The sequence below is a fragment of the Psilocybe cubensis genome, chromosome 10 (genome assembly GCF_017499595.1).
Source record: "Psilocybe cubensis strain MGC-MH-2018 chromosome 10, whole genome shotgun sequence".
NCBI lineage: Eukaryota > Fungi > Basidiomycota > Agaricomycetes > Agaricales > Agrocybaceae > Psilocybe > Psilocybe cubensis.
Window position 1 is genome coordinate 2836895 of NC_063008.1, and position 26031 is coordinate 2862925.

General features: G+C 45.0%; 10 protein-coding genes across 10 annotated transcripts; 3 read left to right on the forward strand and 7 right to left on the reverse strand.

Annotated features, from left to right (window-relative positions):
• Nucleotides 1-425: 425 nt before the first annotated feature.
• On the forward strand, nt 426-3303 carry JR316_0011132 (Beta-glucan synthesis-associated protein SKN1; the record flags this gene model as incomplete). The annotated part of the gene is made up of 18 exons (XM_047896793.1): nt 426-730; nt 844-1163; nt 1307-1392; nt 1451-1461; nt 1510-1544; nt 1609-1642; nt 1692-1709; nt 1766-1785; nt 1841-1875; nt 1931-2047; nt 2110-2134; nt 2193-2314; nt 2373-2405; nt 2477-2558; nt 2619-2721; nt 2779-2902; nt 2954-3123; nt 3207-3303. 18 exons carry the CDS (start codon nt 426-428, stop codon nt 3301-3303), a joined length of 1737 nt encoding a protein of 578 aa, XP_047744838.1.
• A 443-nt stretch (nt 3304-3746) lies between these two features.
• On the forward strand, nt 3747-4230 carry JR316_0011133 (uncharacterized protein; the record flags this gene model as incomplete). Its single annotated transcript, XM_047896794.1, has 2 exons — nt 3747-3850; nt 3909-4230. The coding sequence occupies 2 exons, from the start codon at nt 3747-3749 to the stop codon at nt 4228-4230; spliced, it is 426 nt and encodes a 141-aa protein (XP_047744839.1).
• A 611-nt stretch (nt 4231-4841) lies between these two features.
• JR316_0011134 (putative ATP-dependent helicase C23E6.02) lies at nt 4842-9308 on the reverse strand (the record flags this gene model as incomplete). Its single annotated transcript, XM_047896795.1, has 27 exons — nt 4842-4993; nt 5064-5092; nt 5151-5270; nt 5329-5361; nt 5421-5441; nt 5512-5659; nt 5737-6088; nt 6162-6430; nt 6492-6568; nt 6624-6672; nt 6728-6781; nt 6844-6932; nt 6997-7007; nt 7094-7302; nt 7360-7375; nt 7425-7502; nt 7551-7690; nt 7746-7779; nt 7836-7911; nt 7961-8110; nt 8157-8457; nt 8504-8526; nt 8579-8623; nt 8674-8739; nt 8788-8871; nt 8919-9057; nt 9107-9308. 27 exons carry the CDS (start codon nt 9306-9308, stop codon nt 4842-4844), a joined length of 2967 nt encoding a protein of 988 aa, XP_047744840.1.
• A 1940-nt stretch (nt 9309-11248) lies between these two features.
• JR316_0011135 (uncharacterized protein) lies at nt 11249-11730 on the reverse strand (the record flags this gene model as incomplete). The annotated part of the gene is made up of 3 exons (XM_047896796.1): nt 11249-11360; nt 11422-11591; nt 11647-11730. 3 exons carry the CDS (start codon nt 11728-11730, stop codon nt 11249-11251), a joined length of 366 nt encoding a protein of 121 aa, XP_047744841.1.
• A 1648-nt stretch (nt 11731-13378) lies between these two features.
• Nucleotides 13379-13996, reverse strand: JR316_0011136 (uncharacterized protein; the record flags this gene model as incomplete). The annotated part of the gene is made up of 3 exons (XM_047896797.1): nt 13379-13427; nt 13618-13748; nt 13817-13996. The coding sequence occupies 3 exons, from the start codon at nt 13994-13996 to the stop codon at nt 13379-13381; spliced, it is 360 nt and encodes a 119-aa protein (XP_047744842.1).
• Nucleotides 13997-14739: 743 nt separating this feature from the next.
• On the reverse strand, nt 14740-16436 carry JR316_0011137 (3-hydroxy-3-methylglutaryl-coenzyme A reductase; the record flags this gene model as incomplete). The annotated part of the gene is made up of 3 exons (XM_047896798.1): nt 14740-15148; nt 15210-16062; nt 16130-16436. The coding sequence occupies 3 exons, from the start codon at nt 16434-16436 to the stop codon at nt 14740-14742; spliced, it is 1569 nt and encodes a 522-aa protein (XP_047744843.1).
• Nucleotides 16437-18352: 1916 nt separating this feature from the next.
• Nucleotides 18353-19585, reverse strand: JR316_0011138 (uncharacterized protein; the record flags this gene model as incomplete). Its single annotated transcript, XM_047896799.1, has 5 exons — nt 18353-18824; nt 18881-18957; nt 19010-19251; nt 19301-19424; nt 19484-19585. The coding sequence occupies 5 exons, from the start codon at nt 19583-19585 to the stop codon at nt 18353-18355; spliced, it is 1017 nt and encodes a 338-aa protein (XP_047744844.1).
• An 814-nt stretch (nt 19586-20399) lies between these two features.
• Nucleotides 20400-21347, reverse strand: JR316_0011139 (uncharacterized protein; the record flags this gene model as incomplete). Its single annotated transcript, XM_047896800.1, has 2 exons — nt 20400-21254; nt 21306-21347. 2 exons carry the CDS (start codon nt 21345-21347, stop codon nt 20400-20402), a joined length of 897 nt encoding a protein of 298 aa, XP_047744845.1.
• An 887-nt stretch (nt 21348-22234) lies between these two features.
• Nucleotides 22235-23476, reverse strand: JR316_0011140 (Endo-1,4-beta-xylanase B; the record flags this gene model as incomplete). The annotated part of the gene is made up of 4 exons (XM_047896801.1): nt 22235-22260; nt 22325-22368; nt 22428-22438; nt 22496-23476. 4 exons carry the CDS (start codon nt 23474-23476, stop codon nt 22235-22237), a joined length of 1062 nt encoding a protein of 353 aa, XP_047744846.1.
• Nucleotides 23477-24574: 1098 nt separating this feature from the next.
• On the forward strand, nt 24575-24922 carry JR316_0011141 (uncharacterized protein; the record flags this gene model as incomplete). Its single annotated transcript, XM_047896802.1, has 2 exons — nt 24575-24606; nt 24652-24922. 2 exons carry the CDS (start codon nt 24575-24577, stop codon nt 24920-24922), a joined length of 303 nt encoding a protein of 100 aa, XP_047744847.1.
• Nucleotides 24923-26031: the final 1109 nt, after the last annotated feature.

Consider the following 26031-nt stretch of genomic DNA (forward strand, 5'->3'; position numbering starts at 1 on the left):
AGTTGATAGCCGTCATCTATTATTGGGCTTTATTGAATGAAGCCTAGCCGCGGTTCTAACACGAAAAGGCTCCATCGTTGTGAAGTGCTCGCTGGAGCTTCCTGAAGTTCCCCCTTCAAGGCTTCATTCCAGACTCTTCAACGCCAGCACCAACGTTCTGCCTCTCTGACTTGCTTTCGATTAACTCTATTCATTCTTTTTTTTCTTCATTGGGATTACTTTTGATTTTGTTGGACGTTTTTTCAACGTCGTTCGCGCCACTGACGTATCGACACTTTCAACGTTACTTTTTTAGCCCCTAAGTGAACTTCCGCAGTGACTTGGAAGGCCTGCCCGCAAAGACAACGTCCTTCAAGTGAACGACCATGGTACGTCGCTACATTTCCAACTGGCTCTACACTCTCTGACAGTCAACATGGCCCATGATGGCCAAATTCGCATTCAAAAAGGATTCGATGTCCACCAAGGTGCGTGCACGTTGCAGCGGAAACGCGACTGCTCTTTTTTCAAAAGTTTCTGAAATGCTTCCTGTGCAGTTTTATTTGGGGCCGTCCCCGAAGGCGTGGGGTATGCCTGTCGACATGCAAGCCAGCGAACCAGACGACGTACTTCATAATCCGGACCCAGTTCGGGACCTCAAGGTCGATAGGGGTGGTCGAATACTGACGGCGCGTGGATTGGAAAATCTGGGATGCTTGTTTATTCTATGCGCTGGAATGTTAACGTTGTTGTACGTTTCTCCCTCTCGGCTCTTCATCGCGTTGTCCTCACGAATATCGAACACACTTTGCCATGGCCAATCAGCGCGGGTAAGTGCATGACCATATTGTTTCCTTATTTTAGTCTACAAGGCAAAGATTTGAACGCGCGAATAGGATATCCCATCATCATGCATTTCAAAGGGACGATACAAACCACCCAGGGCGGGTTCAACCTCGGTGGTACGAACGCGTCTGGTCAAGTACCCATCATGTCCGGCAACTACCAGCTCATCGACCGCGACACCCCCAAGGACGCGTATACCCGCAAATCTTTTGATTCAGGAGAGGAATGGGCCCTCGTGTTCTCTGACGAATTTAACACGGATGGTAGAACGTTTTATCCGGGAGACGATCCGTGGTGGGAGGCTGTTGACTTGCATTATTGGGGAACGGTAAGCATCTGTTCGTTCGATTTAATTTTCTTAATGGGGGTTTTGATGTTTGTCCATGTACCGCATTTAGAACGATCTGGAGTGGTATGATCCTGCCCAAGGCAAATCGTTTTTGTGGACTTTTCTATCTTTCTTGAGCTGACGATAACACAGTGACGACTCAAAACGGCGCATTGCGAATTAAGATAGACAGGGTTGACCCCATCAACAATCATAATCTTACCTATCGGTCTGGAATGGTAAGCGTAACCATAACCATATTTTTTTGGTTCTTTAATTGATTAAAAATTTATGTAGCTCCAGTCATGGTGTGTATATAATCCTATCTGCGCAATCTCGACTTATTTTGGTCTTAGGAACAAGTTTTGCTTCACAGGTGGTCTAATTGAAAGTAAGTCTAGGGAGATTTCTTTTGAAGATGAACGTTCTCTGAGGTCTAATCGTCGCTGCTGTAGCTGCTGTTACTCTTCCTGGATCAAACTCCGTTAGGTGTGTCTCGGATCTTCGTCATTTATTCTCGTGCTTACCAGACACATAGTGGGCTATGGCCAGCTGTGTAAGTCATAGTAAAGCGCTAAGCTTGGTTTAAGCAATGATGCTAATTTGCTATAGGTGGACGATGGGGAATCTGGGTTTGACAGATCGTCAAGTGTACAACAACTGATACTGATATCATTCTTTCTATAGGGCGTGCTGGATACGGTGCGAGTTTAGACGGCATGGTGCGTACCATTAAAGAACGTTTTGTATACCTGAGTTGACTTTTCGGCTTCGCAGTGGCCATACTCGTATGACTCCTGCGACGTCGGAACCCTACCGAATCAGACATACCCCGGCACACGAACTCCAGCAGCTGCTGTACAGAACGGAGATCCTACCCAGAATGGTGTATTGGTAAGGCGCTTCCTCGACAAATCCTGCTATAAATAGACTCCTTATTGTCATACATGCTTCAGTCATTTTTGCCTGGGCAACGTCTTTGTGAGAAGCGAGAGATATTCTAGCTAGTCTGGATTCTCTGACGTTTAATCTTTCTCAGCTGCGTGTACTTGTCCTGGGGAATCACATCCGGGTCCTATGAGAACGGATGGAAGCTATGTAGGGAGATCGGCGCCCGAAATTGATATACTTGAAGCGACGGTAGACGCTGAAGGAGGGAAGGTATGCAATATATCACTGCAGCGTTTCCTAGTAAACTCCGCTGACATCCGCATGTCAGGTTTCGTTATCAGCGCAATGGGCACCTTATAATGTAATTTCTTCCAGTGCCGCACTATACAACTGAATAAGTGTCGGAGTTACTGATCTCATTCTATTCGCTAGGCGGCCTACAATTGGAAGAACACAAGTGATAATTTACAGATTTATGACCCCACAAAAACTGTTCTCAACTCATACAAGGGCGGTGCGTAACACTGGGCTATCAAATTTTGATCATACTAATCAGAGGAGATAAATCGCTCAGGGGTCTATCAACAAACGACTAGTGGCCTCGCACTCGCAAATCAAGATTGTTATGAATTGCAAACACAATGCTTCTCTGTTTATGGCTTCGAGTACAAGCCTGGGTAAGTCGAACTGCGCACTCTGAGACACCTCTCTGGAACACACTTGTATTCTTATAGCTTTGACCATTCATACATAACCTGGATCAATGACGGGAAACCAGCGTGGACGCTTCGAGCAGCCGGGATGAGCGCAGATGCTCAAACAGAGATTAATGCTAGACCAGTTCCACAGGAACCCATGGTTCGTTCGAACCTTCTATTCCACCGACGTTCACAGCTAATCATATTTTAGTACATCATTGCGAACCTCGGTTTTTCTACCAACTTTGCTCACCTGGATCTTGACCTGCTAGCGTTCCCGGCGACTATGAGCATTGACTATGTTCGTGTGTACCAGCCAAAGGACTCATTAAACATCGGTTGCGATCCACCAGACTTTCCGACTGCTCAGTACATAAGCACGTATGTTCCTGTCCCTCGTGTCGCTATGTCATTTATAAATAACACTGCGTCATTTATTTTTAAACACTGTGGTTTATTTATAGGTACACTGATGTATATGCCAACTGGAACCTATCCACATGGTCGAGTGCAGGCCAGCCATGGCCTAAAAACCGCCAAATGAAAGGAGGATCCTGCTAATACTTACAACATTTCATGTTTTCTTTTAATGTCACCCTTCTACCTATCTCAGTACGGCATGGATACACCATCGACAGTTTCATTCTTAGTAGTCGGTATGCATCCATGCTTCGTAATTCACTTACTTCTTTGACCAAGAATAGATTTGAATGGGCATGTATTACTACTTCTCGCATCATTTAACACATCCATCTCAATTATATATAACCTTTCACACTCACGGTTCGGGTTCCATGTTCATTGGGAATTTTCTGACAGCGGTGACTGGTAACCGAAAATGTCCCTCATTTTCTGCCTATAAAATCAAGTAAAGTTAGAGAGTAGCCCCCCAAGATTTACTCTTCACTTAATCCCCAAACACTCAAAAAACCTCAGACCTCAGTCTCAACGTATCTACTTAGAATCCCAAAATGCGTGCCTTCTCACTTGCTCTTGTCTTCTCCATGACCGCTCTCGCCCTTGCGCAAGGAAGTTCATCCTCTTCTGCCGCAACCCAGAGCCCCAGCGTCTCTATTCAAAGCCATATCACACCCAGTGGTGTACCAAAGTAGGCGTTGGTCGTCTCCCTTTGTGTGCAAGGTGATTGACAACATTGTATAATCTAGGACCGCGTCGACCACCTCCAGCGCTCCCGCAAGCAGCTCGACCCCCGTTTCTGGCTCTGGTTCATCGTCGACGCCAGCAAGCACATCTGGAGGAAAGAGCTCCTCAGCTCCTGGCTCTGCATCAGGAACTGGATCTGGCAGTGCACCGGCGTCTACCCCCACCGCTCCATCTGGATCTGGCAACAGCACCGCGCCAGCCTCAACCTCTGGATCGAATTCCACTGCCGCACCCTCGGCCCCGGCCAGCGGTGCTTCCAGCTCATTCAACGTGGCAGGCGCAGCGTTGGTCGCGGTCCCACTCGTTTTCCTTGGTATGCTCTGAGGGGGTTTCGCTGCTTGTTTTTCTTTGACGTGGGTTTGATTGATCGGGTAAGTCGTTTGTCTCGTGTCAGTGTATAGACCGCTCTTGTGTCTAACCCCTCATTGACAGTATACCCCTGGAGTAGGTTGATAGACAGTTATGCTAGGTTCCATGCAGACTGTCGAATTCATTGTTCTGGATTCCAACCTACCTCAACCCGTTTTCGTAGCATATCCCTTGGACTCTCAGAGATTTACTCGTTAATTAGTAATAATATGGCTTTTGTCATCTATTGGATCATTTCCCTGTGATACAAGGGTGTCTTCGTGGACAGTGAGCACTTGTCAGAATCACATCGTAAGGTTTATGTAGGTGCACAGGTTTAGATATAAAACAAAGTACGAAAAAAGCACAGAAACACAACAATATGTACAAAGAATAAGGCAAGTGTATATGGGACAGATGATTAATAGTACAATTCCATAAGGAACAAGAAAATTATAATCCAGTTAAACTCCAAGGAAGATGATATGTGCAAACACAGCGGCGGTGAGCAATGTTCACGGAAGATATGCACCGTGTGGGACATTAATCATAATATTAGTTGTCGTCTCATCTCCCGTTTTGGTCTTTCATGCCAAACAGCTAGAAAGGATAGGCTTTAGATGCCCGTGTCTAAATTCGTGCTGAGAGGCAGCGTTGAGACGTACGTATTTGATATCCTTGACACTCAATGCATGTAGTTTGATGCCAGACCCTTCCCCTAGAGCAGCTTCTGCCAGACCTATGTTGAAAAAAAGCAGAAAATATCAGTTTTTTCCGATAATATGAAACAAATGAGCTTGGGTACACACCTGTTTTAACCTCTTGAAGGCGTAACATACTGTGGGACGTCAAAACACGAGGACACATGCCAAAGGTCTAGAAAGAGAGGAGCGTACCGCTCTTCTATAGTATCTTCCACCACCAATCGCTTCACAAACACTTCTTTCTCTTGACCAATACGGTGACAACGATCGTAAGCCTGGGCCTCAGAGGCATAATTCCAAGAAAGATCCATGCTGAATAGAAAGCAGTATGATTAGTAGATGAAGGCAGTGTCCAGTGGAATCGACGCACTTGATGATACGGTTGGCAGATACAAGATTCAATCTATCATACCATGATAAATGTCAGAAATCGTGGATCGTGAATAGTGGCAACGGACGTACCCGACGCTACCACATTTTGTGCTGTCATTTTTGCAAAGAAGAAAGGTTCAGCATAATTTAGTTACACAGATGATTTGATTTAACTGCGAACCTGATCAACATGACCTTGGGGCCGCCAGCCTGCTTAAACTTGGCAAGAACATTATCTCTAGACGCCCTGTCCATCCTTCCATCGAAACGCAGGCTTCTGATGCCATGTCGCGCAAACAGCGTCTCAATGAGATCAAGCATCGAGGTCCCTATGATCACCCAACATCAATCACAGCAACACGGCACAGCAAACCAGCGGTGTTTGAAAGGAGTGGGGACAACTCACACTGCGAATAGCAAATCGTTTTATCGCCACTATGCTCCCACTCTTTCAGATATTCAATCATCTTCAACATCTTTGCACTAGGCTCAAGATCATCGTCACCACGTCTCCATGTTGCCACAACGGCGTCGGAAGGAATGTCATTCTTCCCACCCGTATTAGAGGCGCGGGCCTTGCCTTTACCTTTCTTATTACTGTTTTCAGGTGCTGGTGAGGATTTGGTGCAGTCCCCAAAACGGTTCTTGTGCCGCTTTCCTGGCGAGCTGCCCTCTTCTTTTACGTCAATATCCGAATCGTCGCTCTTTCTCTTCAACGACGAGGTGGAAGGTTTGCGATCAAGCATCTCGATATCATCCTGCGATATTATCAATCATCAAGATGCACAAAAAGAAAAGAAAAAGAACGTGAACGTGAAAACGATTACATACATCAGATTCTGGCTCCTTCTTAGCCTTCCCTTTCTTCCAGTTGGATTTGAGGATATCCCCGACCTCGGGAAGATCGTCAGAATCTGAGTCTGAAAGAACGTCAGGGATGTTATATCTCGTCAGCGGCTCGCGCTTCTTTTTCTTCTGCATCCTCTTGTCCTTTTCCTGTCTTTTATGTTCCGCGATATCGTCCTCGGTTGGTTCGAACGCAGCAGACTTGAAAACTTTGTCGGCGGACGTTAGGTCGACCATCTTCCGACACGTCGGGCCTGTGAGGTAGAATTTAGAAATGCAAAGGTTGGTACAATGTATTTGAGCATAGCGACTCACAAGGACGGTAGCCTTTCGCAACGGCAGCCTCGTATTCCTTCTCAGCAGCAATATTTTCTTTCTCGTCGCCTTGTCCACTGTATGACAGTCAGTTCATCTGCATCTTATAACTTCTTCAAAAGTCGGTCGTACAAAATTCCGTTGTGCCCAATGGCAGAATTGCTGAGGTCGAGAGTGCAGTCTGTAACACAGCCTGTAAGATCACTTGCACACGGATATTTGCCAGTCTCATTTACCAAAACAAATCTCATGTCCACAAGTCAAGACGCGACCACTGTCCCCAAGAAGCACTGTGCACGACGACTGGCATCAACACTCATTCACCGTGTACGAGAAGGGTGTCGACACTCACTGTCACTGCAGTTGGGGCAAATGGCTTCGCCTTCCTCGCCTTCATCCTCAACTTCAAGTTTCGCGGCTGATATGGCGCGGAGCAAAAATCTATGAACACAACGATCAGAGAAAACGCTATACCATACTACACGAGTGGAGATGATAATCTTACTTCTTTTTGATCTACAGTGCAGAGAAAGATTGGAAATAGGGATAAGTAATCAGTTGGCTTGTACCCGAAGATAGACAATGAAAGGGACAGTGCTTACTTCGTTAACCCAAGCGACGCCCATAATCTTCTTCGCACGGCTGAGCTCCTTCTCGGCCTGGGTGCCCACCATGACTGTAGGGTCTTCAAACTCATCCGATAAGGACTGTACACACGTTATATCATTAAGGTCACCAATTGATACACAAAGATACACACCAGCACGAGATGCGGATGGCAGCATATTTGGCGTAATCGGAGAATAAGAACCTGGTGATTTCAGTATAAGCGTTGGTCGGCGAGAAAAGTATTGAGCTGTAATCGTACCAACACGAACGCATGACTAGTATGAACAGGTTAGAAAAAAATGACATATGATTTCCAGGTAAGACCCACTTCTTCATGAGCGTTCCCCTCTCGATGAATTTGTTCACTTGTACCTTCGTCCGCGATTCGAATGCATTGTAAACCTTAGGTAGAATAAGTTAATTGTTCAGATCTAAAGCGCAAATTCGGACCTGTCTCTCATCAAGGGAGAATTGCAATCGAACAATTTCAATATGTTTGTTGGGGAGCTGAAGGAGCGGTTGGCCTTCCAGCTTCGAGTCCTTGGTACGCCGAAGCAATATCGGCTTAAGAATTGCCTGGGCTCTCGAACCTGTGATTTACGTTGATTGAGCGAGCAACCTTCGGGGATGAATGAAAACGATCACCTGCCAAGAGCGCGTCCGTATATTGAACCCTGGCCTGAAATACCTGGGTTTGGGATGGAGAATGCTAAAGGGAGGCAGGGGCGGACATACCACATGTTCATTGAAGTCGTTCCAGTCGTTCCAGGGGCGGAAGCGTCCAAAGCGAAGCAAACCATAGATATCCGCCCTGAACCTGCATGAATGATACCGGAAACTTTGAAAAGTGAAATACTTACAGAGTGTTAGTAACTGGAGTTCCGGTGAGCAACCACCGGTATTTGGCTCTGACATGGGCTAAACTGATGCTCGAGCGCGTCGCCCGATTCCTGATAAATTGAGCTTCATCTGCGATGACGCGGTAAAACTTGACTTTCGAAAGTAAGCCTCTAAAAAGGGGTCAGCATAGATCACTGAAAATTATGAGCGACCTACCCTTTCTGCTGCAGCCATTCTTCCTCTTCTTCGGGGGGCGTGCCTTTTGGAATATTAAAATCCCCACAAAGGGTCTGGTAGGACGTGACGACGACGCTCTTGGACTTGAGCTGAGCCAGCGTCTTGAGTTTATCCTTGCCATGGTGCACGTGCACCTCAAAGATCCCGTTGGTTTTACTGTCAATTTCGTCCTTCCATTGTTGCAGCAGCGCAGCGGGTACAACGATCAGCGTCGTCTTGACGTCTTCGTTGTACGCCGGCATGTTGATAGTCATTGTCGCTATCATCTGCACAGTCTTCCCTGATGAACAAAGCTCAAAACATGGAATGGATAGCTCAAAAATTACACTTGCCGAGGCCCATGTCGTCGCTGTGACCAATTTGGTCAGTCGGACCCGAAAGAGGAGAGTGATGGGACTCACGCGAGAATTCCGCCTTTGTTTGTCCCACGTTCCTGTTCAAGCATCCTGCACACAATGAGATACCAGATAATTGGAACAATGGGTAAATAACTTACCACGCCACTCCTATCGCCTGATGACCGAGGAGGCGAACCTCGAGACCAGGAATTAAATCGCGCTTGCTGCATAGATGGTCAGCGTATTCACTAGATCAGCATGTAGCCACGCACTCTTTGAGACCAAGCTTCTTCATCGCATCTTTCACTGTGACATTGCTGGTGTTCTCGATGGCCTTGGTCACGAATTCTGCGATTCTGCAAAAGACTTAGCATCAGCGTATTTCGTCAAAGGATGGTCTTACTTTTGCTGCTGGTCAGGTCCTCCAACGTCGATAGGTCGTATCGGCGTCTCTTGATCGTAATTAAGATGAAAAGTGCTACGACTGGCCCCTGCCCGAGCTGGAGAAGAAAGGGCACTCGCAAGGAAGCTTGTATGGTTATCTGACCAGAGTTACGATATTGTCGCGGTTAGATGAATCTTTTCTCGTACCTGCATTCGTTTTGGTGACTTTCTGCTCTTTTTGGGCGTTCCTTAACGCATCGAGCGCTGCCGCTTTCGAACTTCCTTCTTCAAATTTGGGTGTCTGCAAAAGGTTTCTCTGGAAAGAAGAAGGCACTCCATCAGATTCCATCAAAGTCCTGTCGAGAGCCTCTAGTAGTCGCGACTTCTTCTTTGGCGTATGTGGATTCATAGTCAAGAAAATATGACTGTAAATGGTTGAAAGTAAACCACCAGGCAAAGCGCGGCTCATTTAATTAAAATATCGTGGGAATAACATATTATGTAATTGACGCGTGACCGCGATGCAATTGACGCCTTCAGGGGGTTAACACTGCGGGCGCCGACCGCTGTAAGTTAAACATACAGCAGAAAACTTACATGTCTTATGTAAGTTTCGCTGTAAGTTCAACATACAGCACACGTGTATGAAAAACAAACACTCGACAGACATATTGTGTTTGGTGGCTGTATGCCGACCAAACACAATTGCTGTAAGTAGACTGTAAATAGAATAAACACCTAAATTACACAAATTGTGTTTGTCCGGTGTTAGTAAAACATACACATTTTCTGTAAATGACACAAACAGCACTTTCTGTAAGTAAAATTTACACACAAAGAACACTATTTGTGTATGTCAGACTTGCACCATTAAATGAATTGAAAAACTTGTGTAAGTATAACATACACAAATTGTTTTCTTTGTGTGTAATTTTTACTTACAGTAAGTGCTGTTTGTATTACTTACAGAAAATGTGTATGGTTTACTAACACCGGACAAACACAATTTGTGTAATTTAGGTGTTTATTCTATTTACAGGCTACTTACAGCAATTGTGTTTGGTGGCTGTATGCCCACCAAACACAATATGTCTTTGTTAAATTTTTGTTTTCCCGACACATATGCTGTAAGTTGAACATACACCTAAACTTACATAAGACATGTAAGTTTACTGCTGTATGTTTAACCTACAGCAGTCGGCGCCCGCAGTGTAAGGGTAGTCTCTCCTAGACAGACTTCGATATGATGTGACATATTCACGATCAGGTTAAGGGTGTCTCTGGGAGACTGATTTATCAAACTTCAAATCGAATGTTAAACGGAGCTGATTTACGATACTTCAGTATATTCTGAGATGAGATAGAGAATAAGATAAAGGGTGTATCTAAAGAGTTCGGTGTTTTCATCAATTAATATAAAAGGGCCTAGTAACGCGTTTGGGCTACCCTGCGCTTTAGCAATTTGAAAGAACCTGAAACTTTCATTTCCATAATAATTCTCGACTGTCTTTATTAGGGACCAATCAGAGCAACTTCCCTAATTATTGACCATACAACTATGATTGTATTTGATTTAAAATATATAACTATCATAACCATTTTCTTAGACGGTTTTATTGCAGCTGAAGGAGTCGACATCAATATAGAGCGAGGGGTTAGGAAGGGATATAATGTCTCCAGACCGGGGGTATCCAGGATCTTTACAACCTTGGAATCTGAGAATAAGATTATTATCCAATGTCCAGTTAAAGGGGTGAATGTACGTGAAGAAGTGCAAACTGAATCCTGATACAATCTCAACACTCTCGGCTCTCTCAAGCCAGTATCCAGGACTGAGTGTGCTGCAGACTGACTAAACAAGGCCGTCGGGGTAATATTCTGAACGTCTCTTAACACGCTGCGAGGTTGTTCTAAAAGAATGACTTTTAATGAAAACCCTTTGAAGATCGTGGTATCAACATACACGAGCAATGTCGGTCGAGCGTACAACAGCGACCGTTGAATCGATGACCAAAAAGAGGCTGGTATATTTGGCGGCCAAATGCATTGTAACTTGACTTGTCGAGTTAGCTGAATTGCTAACTTGCTCAACCATTATAATTATGTCGAGGTTTGCTTCGAATCAAACTATAGTGTATTCTGCTCCTCGTGATTATGTATCCTTGACGTTAGTGAGCAAATGACCTGCAGCGACACAAGCCTCTAGATCTAGGCCTAGAGCTTGCGCATAACTTTTTCCGAAGGTAGAATCAATTTGAATCATTTGGTTATTGAATGTACAGGTTCCACCACTACGCTACTGGCTGTCATCCATCCCATTACATGTTCGCTTCATAATAGGAAGCAACATCAGATAGCCTTGTTGCAGCTGAACGACTCAACATTGTTATACAACTCTGGGTCGGGCAGCGTATCTACGATGCCAGACAGCGTGATCCCAGTGCCATCGCATCCTTGGAATCTAAAACATTGCTCAACCATGGGTATAATTAAGAGATATGTCTCTACAGGAGATTACGCACTGGAAGAAGGTGCAGCTGAATCCAGTGGCGATATCCACGCTCTCGGCTCTGTCGAGCCAATCGGGTGGCAACGTGGTGCATACAGATTGGAGGAGGCCGTCGGGGGCGTAGGCGGAGCCTGTCAGGCCAACATCGTCGAAGAAGATAATGGACAGTGCAGCGAGTTCATTCTGCATATCCACAGTTAGTACAATTTATACACGCAATTACGCCGTTGGACCTTACACGGGCGATGACGCTTCCGTGGGTGGCGATTACAGCCGAGGCAACGGCGACGAGGAGGGTGGAGAGTTTGGTGGTGAATTGCATTGCGCTGTAGCTTGCTAACTTGTTGGTTTGACTTGCTGAGGAGGTATCTAAGCAGATGCACCCTCTTTATATCACTTCATGAATGGGCTAATTTCATAAAGTTAATAGAGAATCTGACAGTGCATGAAGCTCATCAAGTAGAAAATCTTACAAAGGTCAGCAATGCGGTAGGCCGAGTGAGCCACGGAGAAACTATGAAGGGTATGATCATGATTCAAAACATGGATCTGAGCAAGAAGGTGCCCCAATTCAATTGCATACAATAGTAAAGAACGCAATTGTCCACAAAGTATACATCTTAGGAACAATGGATAAGCAAGCATCGTTTTGGATGCAGGCTGTAAAAAAGAAAATATCACAGCTTCTGTTCTTCGTACTATTCGTCCCATTTTGTGAAGCTTGTTGGTGGTCCATAATCGTGAATAACGCGTTTAAAATTGGATCTGAATATCAAGAGCTTATTTTGAGGTGGTACACGAGCTGAAAATGAGCCACGAGTGCACAAACCCTCGTCCACTAAGATAGGCTGTGATGTTAGGTGATGTTGTCAAGCATCAGTCGATCATGAAACGACCACTTCTTCTCCCGATACATATGTCTTCCGCACAAACCTATATAATTCCTCCGACACTCCCTGATACCGCGGGGATCAAATGGTTCGCTCGAGTTTAGGGACGTCTACTACCTTGGAGGTTGAATGAATCGTATTCAGTGCCTGTGTTTAAAATAATACCATTCATCGGTATAATAATTCAACCTAAATTGGTGTTAAGTATATTTATGTGAGGTCGTAGGTCAATTCAAACTAGAGGTCCCAAGTCACTTGCCCCATGTTGTGCTTTAAAAATAGTCCACAAAGAAGAGACAGGCGCTCAGCGTCAGGCCTGATTGCCTTGACACCCAAGCCATGATGAACAATTCGACGATGTACAACATTTGCACGGGAGGCCAGTTTCATAATAATTAGCAACAGAATACAATGAATGAACGGTGAGGAGTCCTTAGGAAGGTAGGATATAACGAACACATTATGTCAGTCCGCTAATCTAGGACCTTCTGTTAAAGCTAAGTAAGCTGGATACAGATCTTTGAATTCAAAAAGAGTCAATGACCAAGCCATAAAGCGTTACAATACAAATGTCAGTCGGCATCCCTGTTTGCTGATTCATGGAGTGCAGGATTCTCTACTTCAGATACATTGATGTATCGATGCTCCTGCATATCGAGTTATTTTTAGTTAGGGCTATCTTAGGATAGATGATATATTTGGCCCTTAGTGTGAGGACAGAGGATCACTCGATCATCAAGCCAGAATTAACGCCCTTCTTCCATAGGACTTCTCCCGAGTGACAAGCTGACGAATCGAAGATCAAACAGTTTTCGCGCATTTGAGGAAAAATTCGTAACTTCTTACGAATAGTAGTAATTTGAGGACAGTTCTTGGTCAAAAGAGGCTGGGTGGTAGTTGGCTCGTAGTATTATTACATCTAGATATGCGCGAAAAGATGCAAATGTTTTCACTTTCCGGCTGAAAAGCCATGGTTGTATACCACAACGAAAACATCGTTCCGAATTTGCTGACATGCGAATGGGACCTTGGAACATCCTAGGTCCTCCTGACCAAGATCAGATGTCTGACTGTGGCTTGTTAGAGCTTGAAGCTTGAAGGGTCTACTATTGACCAGAACTCAGTAGTACTAGCAAGAGTAATGTTCGAATTATGTTCAAACAATAACGCCATTAAGTTGTTACAACAACACGATGACAATAACTCATTCCTGGCTAATTAACTGATAACATAAATTAAAGTTCCCCATGAACGACGATAAAAAATCATACCATACTGTATAAAATCATTAAAAGAGACAGGCGCTCGTTGGATCACACCTAAATGACTTGGCACCCAGGCCAACCGCGACTTTTCTGCACTCGTTGGGACCGCTTAGCGTTGCTGCGATATACGACGTGCAGCCGTCTCCTTTGAAGTATCTGATGCAGTGGGTTCCCGGGCTCCCAGTCTGTCATAGTGCGTGGCAGTGGCATTAATAATAGGAAGTTAAAAAGTATTACTGCTGGAAGTGCTCACCAGAGTGGACTGCCTGCCGGTAAATTGATGACAACTGGAGTCACAGTTCACGATTGCGCCCATGTTACCATCGCAGTTTGGGCCGCTGAAAGCAGCAATTGCATTGCCTTTTAGAAGAGCCTGAGAAGGGAGACTCAAAGACAGGGCGAGGATGAGCGAGGACACGATTTTTGACGACATCATGGTGGGCAGAAGAATTTTAGTTTAGTGGGCAGTAGCCTTGGGAGGCCTAAACACAATGGGGCGTTTATAAAACCTGCAAGTAGCTGAAACTTTTTGCTTGAATGACTCGCGTAGCAGTTTCGCGTAGCACACGGCCGGGTTTCGAAGTGGGTTGGCGTTATAAGCCGACTCCTTGACGCCCGGAAGGATCCACAGTTCGGAGGCGCATCCCTAGTAACTGTTTGCGATCAAATTTGGATCGCCATCGAAATGCGCCTTTTTGGCGGATCAGCGCAGTGGTTTCAATGCATGCGCCACTCTTCTGTCCTTGAATGTATTAGTTAGATGCTATCCCCACGCATTATTGACAAGCAAAAACACGTAAATAGGAATTTCTAGCCTGTAGACGAAAATTTGCTGACATAGGCTGACACTAAATGCAGAACTAGTCGGATGATCATGTTTATATTAATTTATATCGTGTTCCGGTGCAAGTATATAGTACCACTTATATAAGTGAAAAAGAGCTTTATCACAAGGAGGGATATCATAAATCTAATTGAAATAAAGGTATACTGTATGCAGGAATTACATCATGGTTGTAAGCTAATGAGTCGTTTCGTGATGCTGCGACAACGGCTTTGCAAAGATTGTTGTCGAGTACAATGAGTGTGAGATGATGGGTCGTAATACAATGGAAAAGTGATTCGTAAAGAGCAAAAAGAAACAGTCTAAGGAGTATCGGACAAAGTAACAATTGCTCACTTCGAATAAGGAGGAAGTGATGAAGTCGACGAAGAATGGTGGAGTGACTTCTCTGAATCGTCCTTCTTGCGCCCTAGGTGGGCCTTTGCAAGCGGTCCCTTTTCAGACGAAGGGACAGGGGTTGGCTCAACGGTTGCCTGGGGTCGGTTGTGTGCCATGTGTGCTCTGATGAGATGGCCTGCAGCGAGAGCGCCGAGAAGAGAGAGTTCGCCAGCCATGACAGCAGCCGCGATGAGACGCGCGAGTCCTTGAGCGTTCTGCCCTGGGCTGGTGGGATGGGCACCTTTCAAGCCGAGCATCTCCAGGACGCTCTTTTGCGGCCCGAGAACTGTACCTCCACCAACGGTACCGACTTCAATGCATGGCATGCTGACAGTCATAAGCAGATCCTCGCCGTCGTTGACACTGTTCATCATCCGCAAGAATTAGTCATGTGTTAAACTTGATGCAAAGAGAAGACACATACGCTTCCATGAGAGTCATGCACATAGAGGATTCGACATTCTGCGCGGGATCCTGTCCAGTGGCCAAGAATATGGCAGTGAGAATGTTGGCTGCGTGAGCATTGAAACCTCCAATGGAACCGGCCATAGCACTTCCGATGAGGTTTTTCTTGGTGTTAAGGTTGACCAATGCCGAGACGGTGGTCTTCAAAACCGAGGTAACGACCTTGCCTGGAATGACAGCCTCAGCGACGACGCTCTTCCCTCGTCCTTCAATCCAGTTGATAGCGGCGGGCTTCTTATCCGTGCAATAGTTTCCGGAAAGTGCGAGGACGACCATGGTGGGGTAACGCTCTTGCATAACTTCCAAAGCCTTCTCGGTGCCCTTGGAGATCATGTTCATCCCCATCGCATCTCCGGTGGAAGTGGCGAACCGAACATAAAGTGTCCTTCCAGCCATTGCGGTCTTTAAGCTCTTCAATTTGGCGAAGCGGGATGTGCTCTCGAAGGCCTTCTTGAGTGTCGCATGACCCTCTTGAGAATCTATCCAGATTTTGGCGTCTGCCGCGTCGACGATGCTCGGGAAATCAATAGCGGGTCCACGGGTCATGCCGTCTTGAGTGAGAACAGTAGTAACCCCTCCTCCGGCATTGAGGGCTTTGCAGCCCCGCGAGGCAGATGCAACGAGGGTACCCTCGGCAGTGGCCATTGGAATAGGATACAGAGTACCGTCGATGTACAGAGGTCCTGCGATACCGAGTGGCAGAGGAATATATCCGACAACATTCTCGCAGCATGCACCGAGAACCTTGGAATAGTCGTAGTTCGACAACGGGATATCAGATGCCTCCAGGGTCTGCGTCGAAGAAGCACGAGCTATTGCAGCAATCACATCACAGAGTGAGATCACAAATCTAGCGAAATTAAAAGGAACAGAACTCACAGATCAACGCTCGCCTAATCCTGACTGCCCTCTCCAATTCATTCATACCCAGGACCTTCTCCAACGAGTAGGCAGCAATCTTGCCACATTGTGCCAACATGATGACTTCTTCATCGTTCAATAGCGCCAATGATTCACTGACAGGGCGAGGTCCATTCTCGAAGATGTCAATGCACTGAGAAAGTGAGCGAACTTCATCAGTGACCGACTTGAGGTTTTCATTGCTATCCGCCGAGTACGATGTATCTGAGGAGTTGGAAGAGAAAGGAGGAGTAGAGAGGCGGAGAGTTCTAAGGCTGGAAAGCATATTAACGATGGATATATATGGAGTTGGTGTTACTCTGAAATGTAGGCTGAGGCGGAAGTACGAATGGACGACGATAGAAAGGTGGCTCGAAAGTTGGATTTATGAAATGCGCTGAAGAAAGATGTGTGTGGGTACTCTAGGAAGATACCAGGCTTGAATGGAAGGGGGGAGCGGTGTCGACATTTCAATCTAATGTTCTCGTTTTATTCAAACCAGAAACCCACTGTAAACCTCAAAACATATCGAGAGGACCCCAGAACCGATTTCCAAACGGGGAGTTCAACGCCGGGACCCGGACAACACTCCTCCCATTTCTGTACCAGGGGCTCGGTTAGGCGTTCGGGGGAGGGGAGAAAGCCTCACAGAGGGCTTGTGTGGGCCATTCTTCAGTCTCTCACCGCAGTCTTCTATCAATATCTATATGTGCCCGAATTTTGCATTGCCCATCTTTAATTCCATCTGGTGGAGCACCTGTTTGTCGTCTCAACAACATGGAAAGGTTTTCGTTTTAAATTCATCGTGGACTCGGAGTCCTTCAAATAGTGATAGAGTTATAGATAAAGCCGGATATAAACATGAGTTCTGGAAAATATATTCAGATATTTCAACTGAGGCATAAAATACAACTAGAGAAAGTGTCGCCGTCGATCTCAGGTTGATACAATCACCGCTTTCGGATTCGAGTGACATTGAAGAGGAAGTCGAACTCTGGTTCTTTACTTCGGTTAGGGCAAGGTCGTCCTTCGGAACCGCAGAAGACCTCCATAGAGTGCTTATACAGATATTCAATGGTTAATGAGTCTTTCCATTATCTGTGACTATTATGGTACTATCACGCCAGTGAGTGCAAAGTTGAGGACGTTGGATTATTAAAAAATTGATCTGGCTCTACCATGCAAGTCCCATACATATTTAAAAGTATCCTTACATGCGCACTGGGTAGCTGAACTCAAGTCAAGATTCAATTCGGGTAATGGCCGAGCGACGATCGTATAAACGCCCTCTGATGATTCGAATGTTCGCAACTGCTGTGAAGCAATTTACTGATATATCACTTTCGATAAGATTATTAACATAAAGTATACAAAGGCCAATGTGCGATTATGCCCGCATTGTGAAAGATAGTGAGAAGCACAATCGAAGCTACAATAGATAGGTGGTGACCACAAGCGTATCCAAGGCCGAAGGGCACACCGAACTCAAAAACAAGCTTCAAAGGTTCAAAGTTCGAAAGAAAATCTATAAATGAGACTGATAAGATCCTCTGATAGGCGACTATATGGCCATATACTCTCCCCGAGCCTCATAATTTGCACGGTGGCAGTGACTGGGCAACGAGAGGATACTTTAAAACTCGGATCCCCGCGTCAGTAATCCCGCACCCGGTCGGACATACGGCCCGTGCATTCCCGCATTGAATGAGATTGCCAATGGGAAGGTTACATAGTCATTTCCTGTATACACAATGCAGAATATAAGGATCATTAACCAAACTATGTATATGGGCGCTTGAGGTCGAGGTTTGCGTTCCTACAAGTCAGTGCGTTGATGGCCGTACAGATGCCGTAGGTCTGTTCGCGCGTGCTGTGACATCAAGATCACGTGGATACATGCGCGACGCGACACGCGCGACAGAGTCCAGGCGCGCTGTTCGCACTATAATCATATAAAGTCAACATTAAAGAAATGGTAAGAATACAAGAGGGTCCGTGATACGCCTAGATACTCTATGGGTATTATTATGTATACTTTCACAAAATCTACATATTGAAAGTCCGACTATGAAAGCCCAGCCTAACCCACTAAAACAATTTGAATGCTGGTGTACAGTACAACAAAAGTGGAGAGCGAGGATAATAGTTCAGAAAGTATCCGCTTAGAAAGAGGGCGCGTGGAGCTACATACGTAGAGCGAAATTAATTGAGCAAAAGTAAAGGAAGTAGGAGGCCTGCCATGGACATGATGGCCGGGACAGCTATCGCACCAGCATTACTGGTTTGACTAGGAGCAGAGCTGCCGCTGTTAGTCTTAGACCCAGTGGTTGCTCCAGATGTAGGTGATTGGGATGACTTCGTACTAGGAAGAGATGGCGTGGGCGTTGAACTGAACGAAATAGTGGAGGCGCCGGGGACGGGGACCTGAGTGCCTTTCAGATAGATATCTGTACTTTGGTATTGACTGCAAGAGAAGCTGGACGGCACTACTGGTGGACCGACACCAGGGAATGCCTGAGAGTCACCAGCACAGGATTCAAAGACTTTGTCTTTTGCATTTGAAGGCGCGTTAAACCCGCATCCCTGTGTGTCGTAAATATGTTGGCAGAACTTCGCATCGTCCTTGCCTCGCGGATCGCATGCCTTAAAGCAGAAGTAATTACCACCATTAAAACTAGATAAAGAGTGAATATAAGGTGTATTTAACTAATATTGTCCAAATACACTCACTTGTGCCATTCGATGACCTGAGTATATGTTCCGGTGAAAGCATTGGTGTAAACCAACCCTCCCATAGGATTTCCCCTCTGATTGAAAAATGTAAGCTTCCGACCACTTTCGATCATATATAAAAAGTACCTGATCCGCTCCGTGAGGATCCATCTCTCCACCTTCATCACCAGCCACCATGTTTATCTTCGTCTGATCCATGAATCCAACAACTTGAATATAATCCGGTGTCTTCGTAAGCTGGACACCGGTCAGTGTCCCTTCAGGCATGACACGCGTTCCATGGCCAGGTTTTGTACACCACGCGATCATCTCGCCCTCGATCTCTCCGACGGTCTTTCCGGGGTTCGGAGGGGCCCATATGCAGAAATCTAAAAAGGTTAAGGTTCGCTCAGAATTTGACAAGATGACAAGGCTCACCATCTAGAGAGTTGATATACGCGGTCTGACAGAGAGACGTAGGTCCTTCCGTCGTGGAGTTACAAATGTTATATCCCAGCTGGTCTCCTCTGATAAGCCCAACGTCTGTGTCGACCTTGTAAGGCTACAAAAAATAATGCTTCAATATCTCCTAGACTTTAGAAATGATTTGGGGGTGCATACTATTTGGTCCCATGGTACGCGTTTGGAAACCAGAGGAGTAAAGCCTCTAGCGAGAGCAATTGACAACAAGGGAACCAAGGCAGTAAGGAAAGCCGAAGGCATTATTAGGCACAACAGTGACTGCTGAAGAATTAAGGATGACTTCGACGCCGGAGAGAGGGAACTAATGGGAAAGGGTACTATGGCGTAGGGATCCCGTTTAAATATCTGTCCGACGCGTTGCGTCTCTCGGTTTTGACGGCCAGTAGAAGCCTTGCTGTAAAACTTGAAGATGTTGACCGCTCACCACCGAAAATGTCTAGGCATGGCTTGGCACATGCTTGGCGAATGCCGGATGTGATGGGGCGGCCGAGTCAAGATTCAACTCACAAGTTTTGGTTGTGCCAAAGGCGCATTGAATAGTAGATCTGACCATGGAGGGAATACAGAGATATAGGTAAGATGAATGTCTCGAAATACGGAACACACGACTCTCGTTACTTTTCAGCCACCCGTAAACGCGTAAATTTCTGAATCATTCGTCCGACCGCTTGCCAAGCCTCTGTCAATCTAAAAATACACCGTGTTTAATAATAGCGCCGCACGATGATTGACTGAAATACAAAATGAATTTGTTCAAGTCATTTTCCTTTGTGTATCATTTATTGTATCTGGCCTGCTGTATGCATGCAATAAATGTATGGGATAACTTTGTCCTTGAGTTCGAACAAGATTTTGCATCGTCTTCAACGATCGCGTCCGTTATAAATTTTTCCCAAACTAATTTTGATAGTGTGCGAAGATATAAAACATATTCGAAGTTAACATTGTTGTATTGCAGCAAGTAATACAGAAGAGGAATTTGTATATATCGTAGATTTTTCAGGCGAAATCGTGAGTCGAAGTTTGCTTCCGAGTGGACTTTGAATTTGAGTAACTATTGAAGAGGGTAGACGAGGTCAACTTGACCATTGACTGCCCCATCAGCCACTACTTCTACTTTAAATCCGTCGTTACCATCGTCACTGGAGTCCCAGAAAAGCAGAGGAGTCTGACCATCTTGTGTAAATAAATTAATTGAACCCATAGCTGTTCGTCCACGAGGAAGATCAGTTGCTCCAGACGCGGTATAGATTTCCAAAGCTTCCCATGCATAGGTCAACTCCTGTAAGGACGAGATTGAAATTTCAGAGTCGGGTATTCCTGTAAAGGCCGAACTGTAGTTATAACTGTTGCTTCCATCCGACGGCGTAATCAGGGTCATGACTCCCTGGAGTGATTGTCCAGGCGTTACAGGTGTAAGCGAGCTATGGTATACTTCCGATCCCACAATCCACCATGAGGCTACTGACCAGTAATCTCCACCTCCCGCTGGAGAGACACCATACTGCAGTACAGGTTGTAAAATGGCGTTGAAAGAGTCTGGCTCCATTGAATTGAACAAATACAGAAGTTGACCGTCAATGTTTTGCGGCGAGTCGGGTACTGTCCACGTAGTTGTAAAATGTGCGATAGGACTGGAACTGGGATTGTTCCACCATGTATAGGCAACATATCCTGAGCCAAACGATCTTCGTACATGCGGACTGACACTTCCATGTCTAGCAGTACTTGAGTTTCCTGACACTGAAGCGGTGTGAAGCTTGGTCCCGTTCTGTGCGATAATATGAATGAAGCCGTCGGCTTGGTGTACGCAAGCACCATTTGGTACCAAATGTATTCTTTCTGGAGGAACCTGACCGCCAGGAGTATTGACAAGAGTCGTCCCGTGAACCTCATCACGTCGATAACCCTGTTAAAATTATTCATAAAAAGGACCAGGCCGTTCATTCGATTTACATACAATTTGCTCACTAGCCAGGATGGGCGAGGACATTACTTGCATCACTGTCTGCAGGACGAAGCAAATAGAAGCCAGGGAGATCTTGGACAGAAAGGAATTCATGACTTCTGTACCAACCGATCTTGCTGAGGCGTTACAAAAGTAGTAATAGGGGTATAATGTGTCTTTGGGCGGTGTCTTTCAACATGAGCCAGAGGATCTTCTTTATAAAGACGACAACTGTATATCATAAAGGTATAAATAGGCGATACACGGGGTGTTGAACAAGGTAGAGTTTTCGAAGGTAAAAATATCATGGCCGACTTGACTACCTACCTTGTGGGCGAAGGCTATGTATAGGTATCAGAACGTGAAGCGCTCAAGTATCGCGTGTAATTCAACATGTTTCATGTATTCGACGCCATGCTTCAATCAAACTGTGCTGGTCTTTAAGTTTAAGGTCAGGAACTGAGAATCTGTAATCTGGATTTTGTTCATCGAGTAAATGATGTATGTGTGACACTTTCTTGTTGGCAGGTGTATATGGACGCTTTCTGCCTTCTAAATGATAAATGGACAGAATCATAACAGCCTGATATTCGAATTTCTGATACACTTCAAGGTTCGTCACGGCTTCTTCGATTCTTAGCACATGTAGATTCCGGACTCTGCTACATGGCGAATTACAACAATTGCCATGGGGATGTATCCAAGTAAGTAACTGTACTTTATAGCACTACACCCCTCGTCACGGCTCAGCGACTGAGTGTCATTCTCACTTATCAAACAGCATCATCTCTCATCCAGTGAAGATCCTGGACAACATAACCTGTCATTTGCACAGAACTTCATTCATAATTAATATATGTTACACTTGAAATTTTATCCGCCCATCATGAATCATGGAAATTCCATCTTTGTTGATGAGATCGTTTTGCCGTATGTTGGCCTCAGTTGAGGCATTGAGAATAGTATGCTGGTTTTCGAGAAAAAACATGTCAGAACACATGAAATTGCTGATGAATAAACCATTTACGTACGGTTCATGACTTTGCATGTTCCCTGAGCACAACTAGTACCACCACTGGATGGATCAGACTCGTTTAAATAGAATTGTCAATTGATATAGTGACTACGACTCACCTCCATCCAATCTATTGCAACAAATGTAATTAGAAAAGGTGCGTTGAATAGTCAAGTGTGTAACTCACTCCTCCGCATTGCCCGTAAAGGGACACGGCCCCTACAGAGGTCGGAGAGGACGTTGGTGTGTTGGAAGTTGAAGAGGGTGCGCTGACAGTCGTCGAGGGTGCGACAGTGGTCGTACGCACAGTTGTAGATGATGCCGGGACGGAAGTAGCACCACCTCCCACTGAGCCTGAAGACGGATACACCAGGTCGATCTCACCATTGTTTCCCCCATTTGTTACCACAGTTATTCCAAACCCTTCCGCTGTGTTACTGACAGGTGTCCAGTTTACTGTTGGGTGCTGCCCGTTCTGGTCGACGATGTTGATAGATTTCAAAGTTGTCTTGCCTGTAGGAAGATCTGTCGCCCCTGAGGTCGTATAAATTTCGAGCGCCTCATATGTATAAGTCAGCAACTCATTGGAGTTGATGGTCATCGACGTGCTAGATATCCCCGAAAAGACCGAGTTATAAGAGTATTGCACTTTCCCCGTTGATGATGTTTTGTTGCCCTGAAGCGTCATAACGCCAGATACCGTTTGGCCCACCGACACGGGGTATAGGGACGAGTAATACACTTCCGGTCCGTTGACATACCACGACGCGACAGCCCAGTAGTTCCCACCACCCGCAGACGATACACCGAACTGAAGCACAGGTTGGAGGATCGTGTCTAGGGATGTTGGCACCAGCGCGTTAAACACGTATAAGAGCTGGCCGTCGGCTCTTGCAGGCACCTCTGGTACTACCCACGACGTGGAGAAGTTGGCTATGGCGCTGGTGTTGGGGTTGGGGCCCCAGTACGAGTACGCTGCGTATCCGTCTGTGTAGGCACGAGAGAAAATTTCTGCTGAATCCCTTCGGCTCCGCTTTGAGCTTGGGGCGCTATGGATGATTGTGCCATTTGATGAGATGATGTGGATAGCATCTTCGGCGTGCTCAACTCTGGCGCCCGCGGGAACAAAATGAGCGCGGGATTTTGACACAAGCCCTGCGGGGGTCATCACCAGTTCTGAACTCTCCTGTATAAGTATTTTGTCTAGTAAGTCATGTTTTCAGACAATAATTGTTAGAATACTGACATCTGTTGCCGTAACCAGTCCACACACTAGGTGCGGCACGACAAATATCGACGCAAGCAAAAGTTTGTATAGCATTTGTCTCCTGCGCTGGAAAACGATGTTCTATGGTTGCAAGTAAAGTCGTAATGTGGGGTGTAGCTGGATTGTACAGGATTCCAACGCGTTTGGGACACAATCCGCCTAACTAGTTTGGCCTTTTAAATACCCATACAAGCCAATTACTCCGAGGATGACTTACGAAAATAACCGCATGAGATAGAGCAAAGCCATAGCACAACGCGTCTCCGAGAATGAGACGAGCCTCATTGCAGAGAAGACATCTACATAATCTGTACTCGGAACTTATAATTACGAGTCTTTACGTAAGTAAAGATGAGTTCTTTTATCCCCACAACCCAGCGAGCAAAAATGTCCTCGCCAATTGTCCCCATCAAAATATTATTGATGCGATCAATGTCGTTACCGCTATCGGTATTTTCCTTAAGCGGTCACCGGACCCCCTAAGCAACCCCTTTCCAATTCATTCTATGACTTCTTTTTACCATTGGTTACTTTAAAGGTTGTTTTTGATTTGTTTTGATCGCAATGTGAATGTGCGTTTCCATGAAATTAATTATACCCAACAACAATAGTCCTACTCAATTCACTTTTTTGCGTTGTTGTTTAATTTTTAAAACCATGTGGAACCGTCTAGCCAACGTGCTTATATATTGTACTAATACTTAGAGATGGAACCAAATGCACTCTTTGAACTATGGGTCTGAAAGGTTGGAAATAGAACTGTGCAGGCACACACGTTCCTTGATATCGGTAGCTTCATCAATCAGAGTTCAAATAGAAATAATTACGCGTTCTTGGGTTCTGGGCGTTCTGTACTATTTGAATTTGATTTTCTGATTCATGATCGTTTCTCACGCATACCAATTTGTTCTTCCCCTACGTCGGGCGTCTATCAGCTTACGGTTAATATATTTATTGACGTAGTATAGACAATGCACTTTTCTCCGCACTGTTTTATCCATGGCTTCCGCGTTATCCCCCCGTTTCCAACAGTATGTTCACTGTTTTATCTCATTTGGTTATTACTTATTTTTTAGAGTCTTTCCGCCTCCTATGGACGATGTGTACATGGATCAGATGGATCTGAAAACCCTCTACCGTTTCTCTTGGACTTGCAAGGAGCTAAACGACCGCGTTTTGGGCTATATGCGCCGCGCCTTCCGTCCCAAAAATTTATTTGCTCCTATCTTCAAACCCAATGAACATTTGCTGTTTTGTCTTCTCCAGTTCAAGACTGGCCTGGTTATTTCAGGTTCCACCGTTTTGCATTTTACTTGTTTTAGTGGTCCAACGCAAAGCGTGGCATGACAAGACTTTACATCTCACAATTGTATAAAATATTTTTTAATCTAGATTTATATAACATAGTTAATATATATTAATATGTTCTGAATGCACAGCCAGATACTGGGCAAGGTTATGATTAATTACTATGACTTAGGTCTACTACAAGCTTAGTTGTGTCAGACACAAAAAATAGCTGCACAGGTTATAAGGCCTAATTGTAAGGAAGAACTTGTCTATTATAATTTTCATACCTGCTAAATATTGAAGAATTCCAGATCTGCTGGGAGAATCCTGTATGGAAAACTGATGGAAGAATGCTCATGTGTATGGCTGCCCAAGTGGGGACATATTTCCCATAAATATAATTTTCTTATTTTTGAAAAGTGCATCAAGAGTGAAACAATATTGTGTGCAAAAACATTTGTTTGGTGCGCATATTTCTTTTTGGCATAGTTTGATGTTGCTGTGAACACAATTGGCTGTGTGGAAACATATTTCAAGCATAATTTGCAAGTGTTAGTGCATTATTTCTTCCCCAAAATACATTCAATGCATGGAAAACATTATTCAAAATGACCATCTCTTGACCAAAGTGGCCAGTGCTCAATGCAAATTGAGTGTAGTGACCGTGGGAATATCCTGCGTACAGTGTGCGCAGGATATTCCCACGACCTGCTTATTAATTCACGGCCAGTACAAACACCACAGCAAGTAAAATATAATAAGATCATCTAAACTAGGACTGAAAATAATTATTATTGCCAAAAATACTTGTATTTTACCTAAAGTATATGCAATGCATCTCAGTAATATATCAGGAATTACCAGAGAAGTTCAAGTTGCTCAATGCAAAGTGCGGCAACCGTGAGAATAACTTGCATACACTATATGCAAGTTATTCCCACAGTCTGCTTATTAATTCATGGCCAGTATGAACAGCACAACAAGTTTAATATGACAAGTTATTTGAAGTGGCATTAAAGATAATAGCTAGATACATAATGTTTATTATTCTTTATTCTATGCCACCACAGTCTGCTAGTCATTCATGCTAAATTTTTTTTGATAACAATAAAGCATTCTATTTACCTCTACTTGACGTTAGAGGTGTATAAAGCATGCAAAACAGT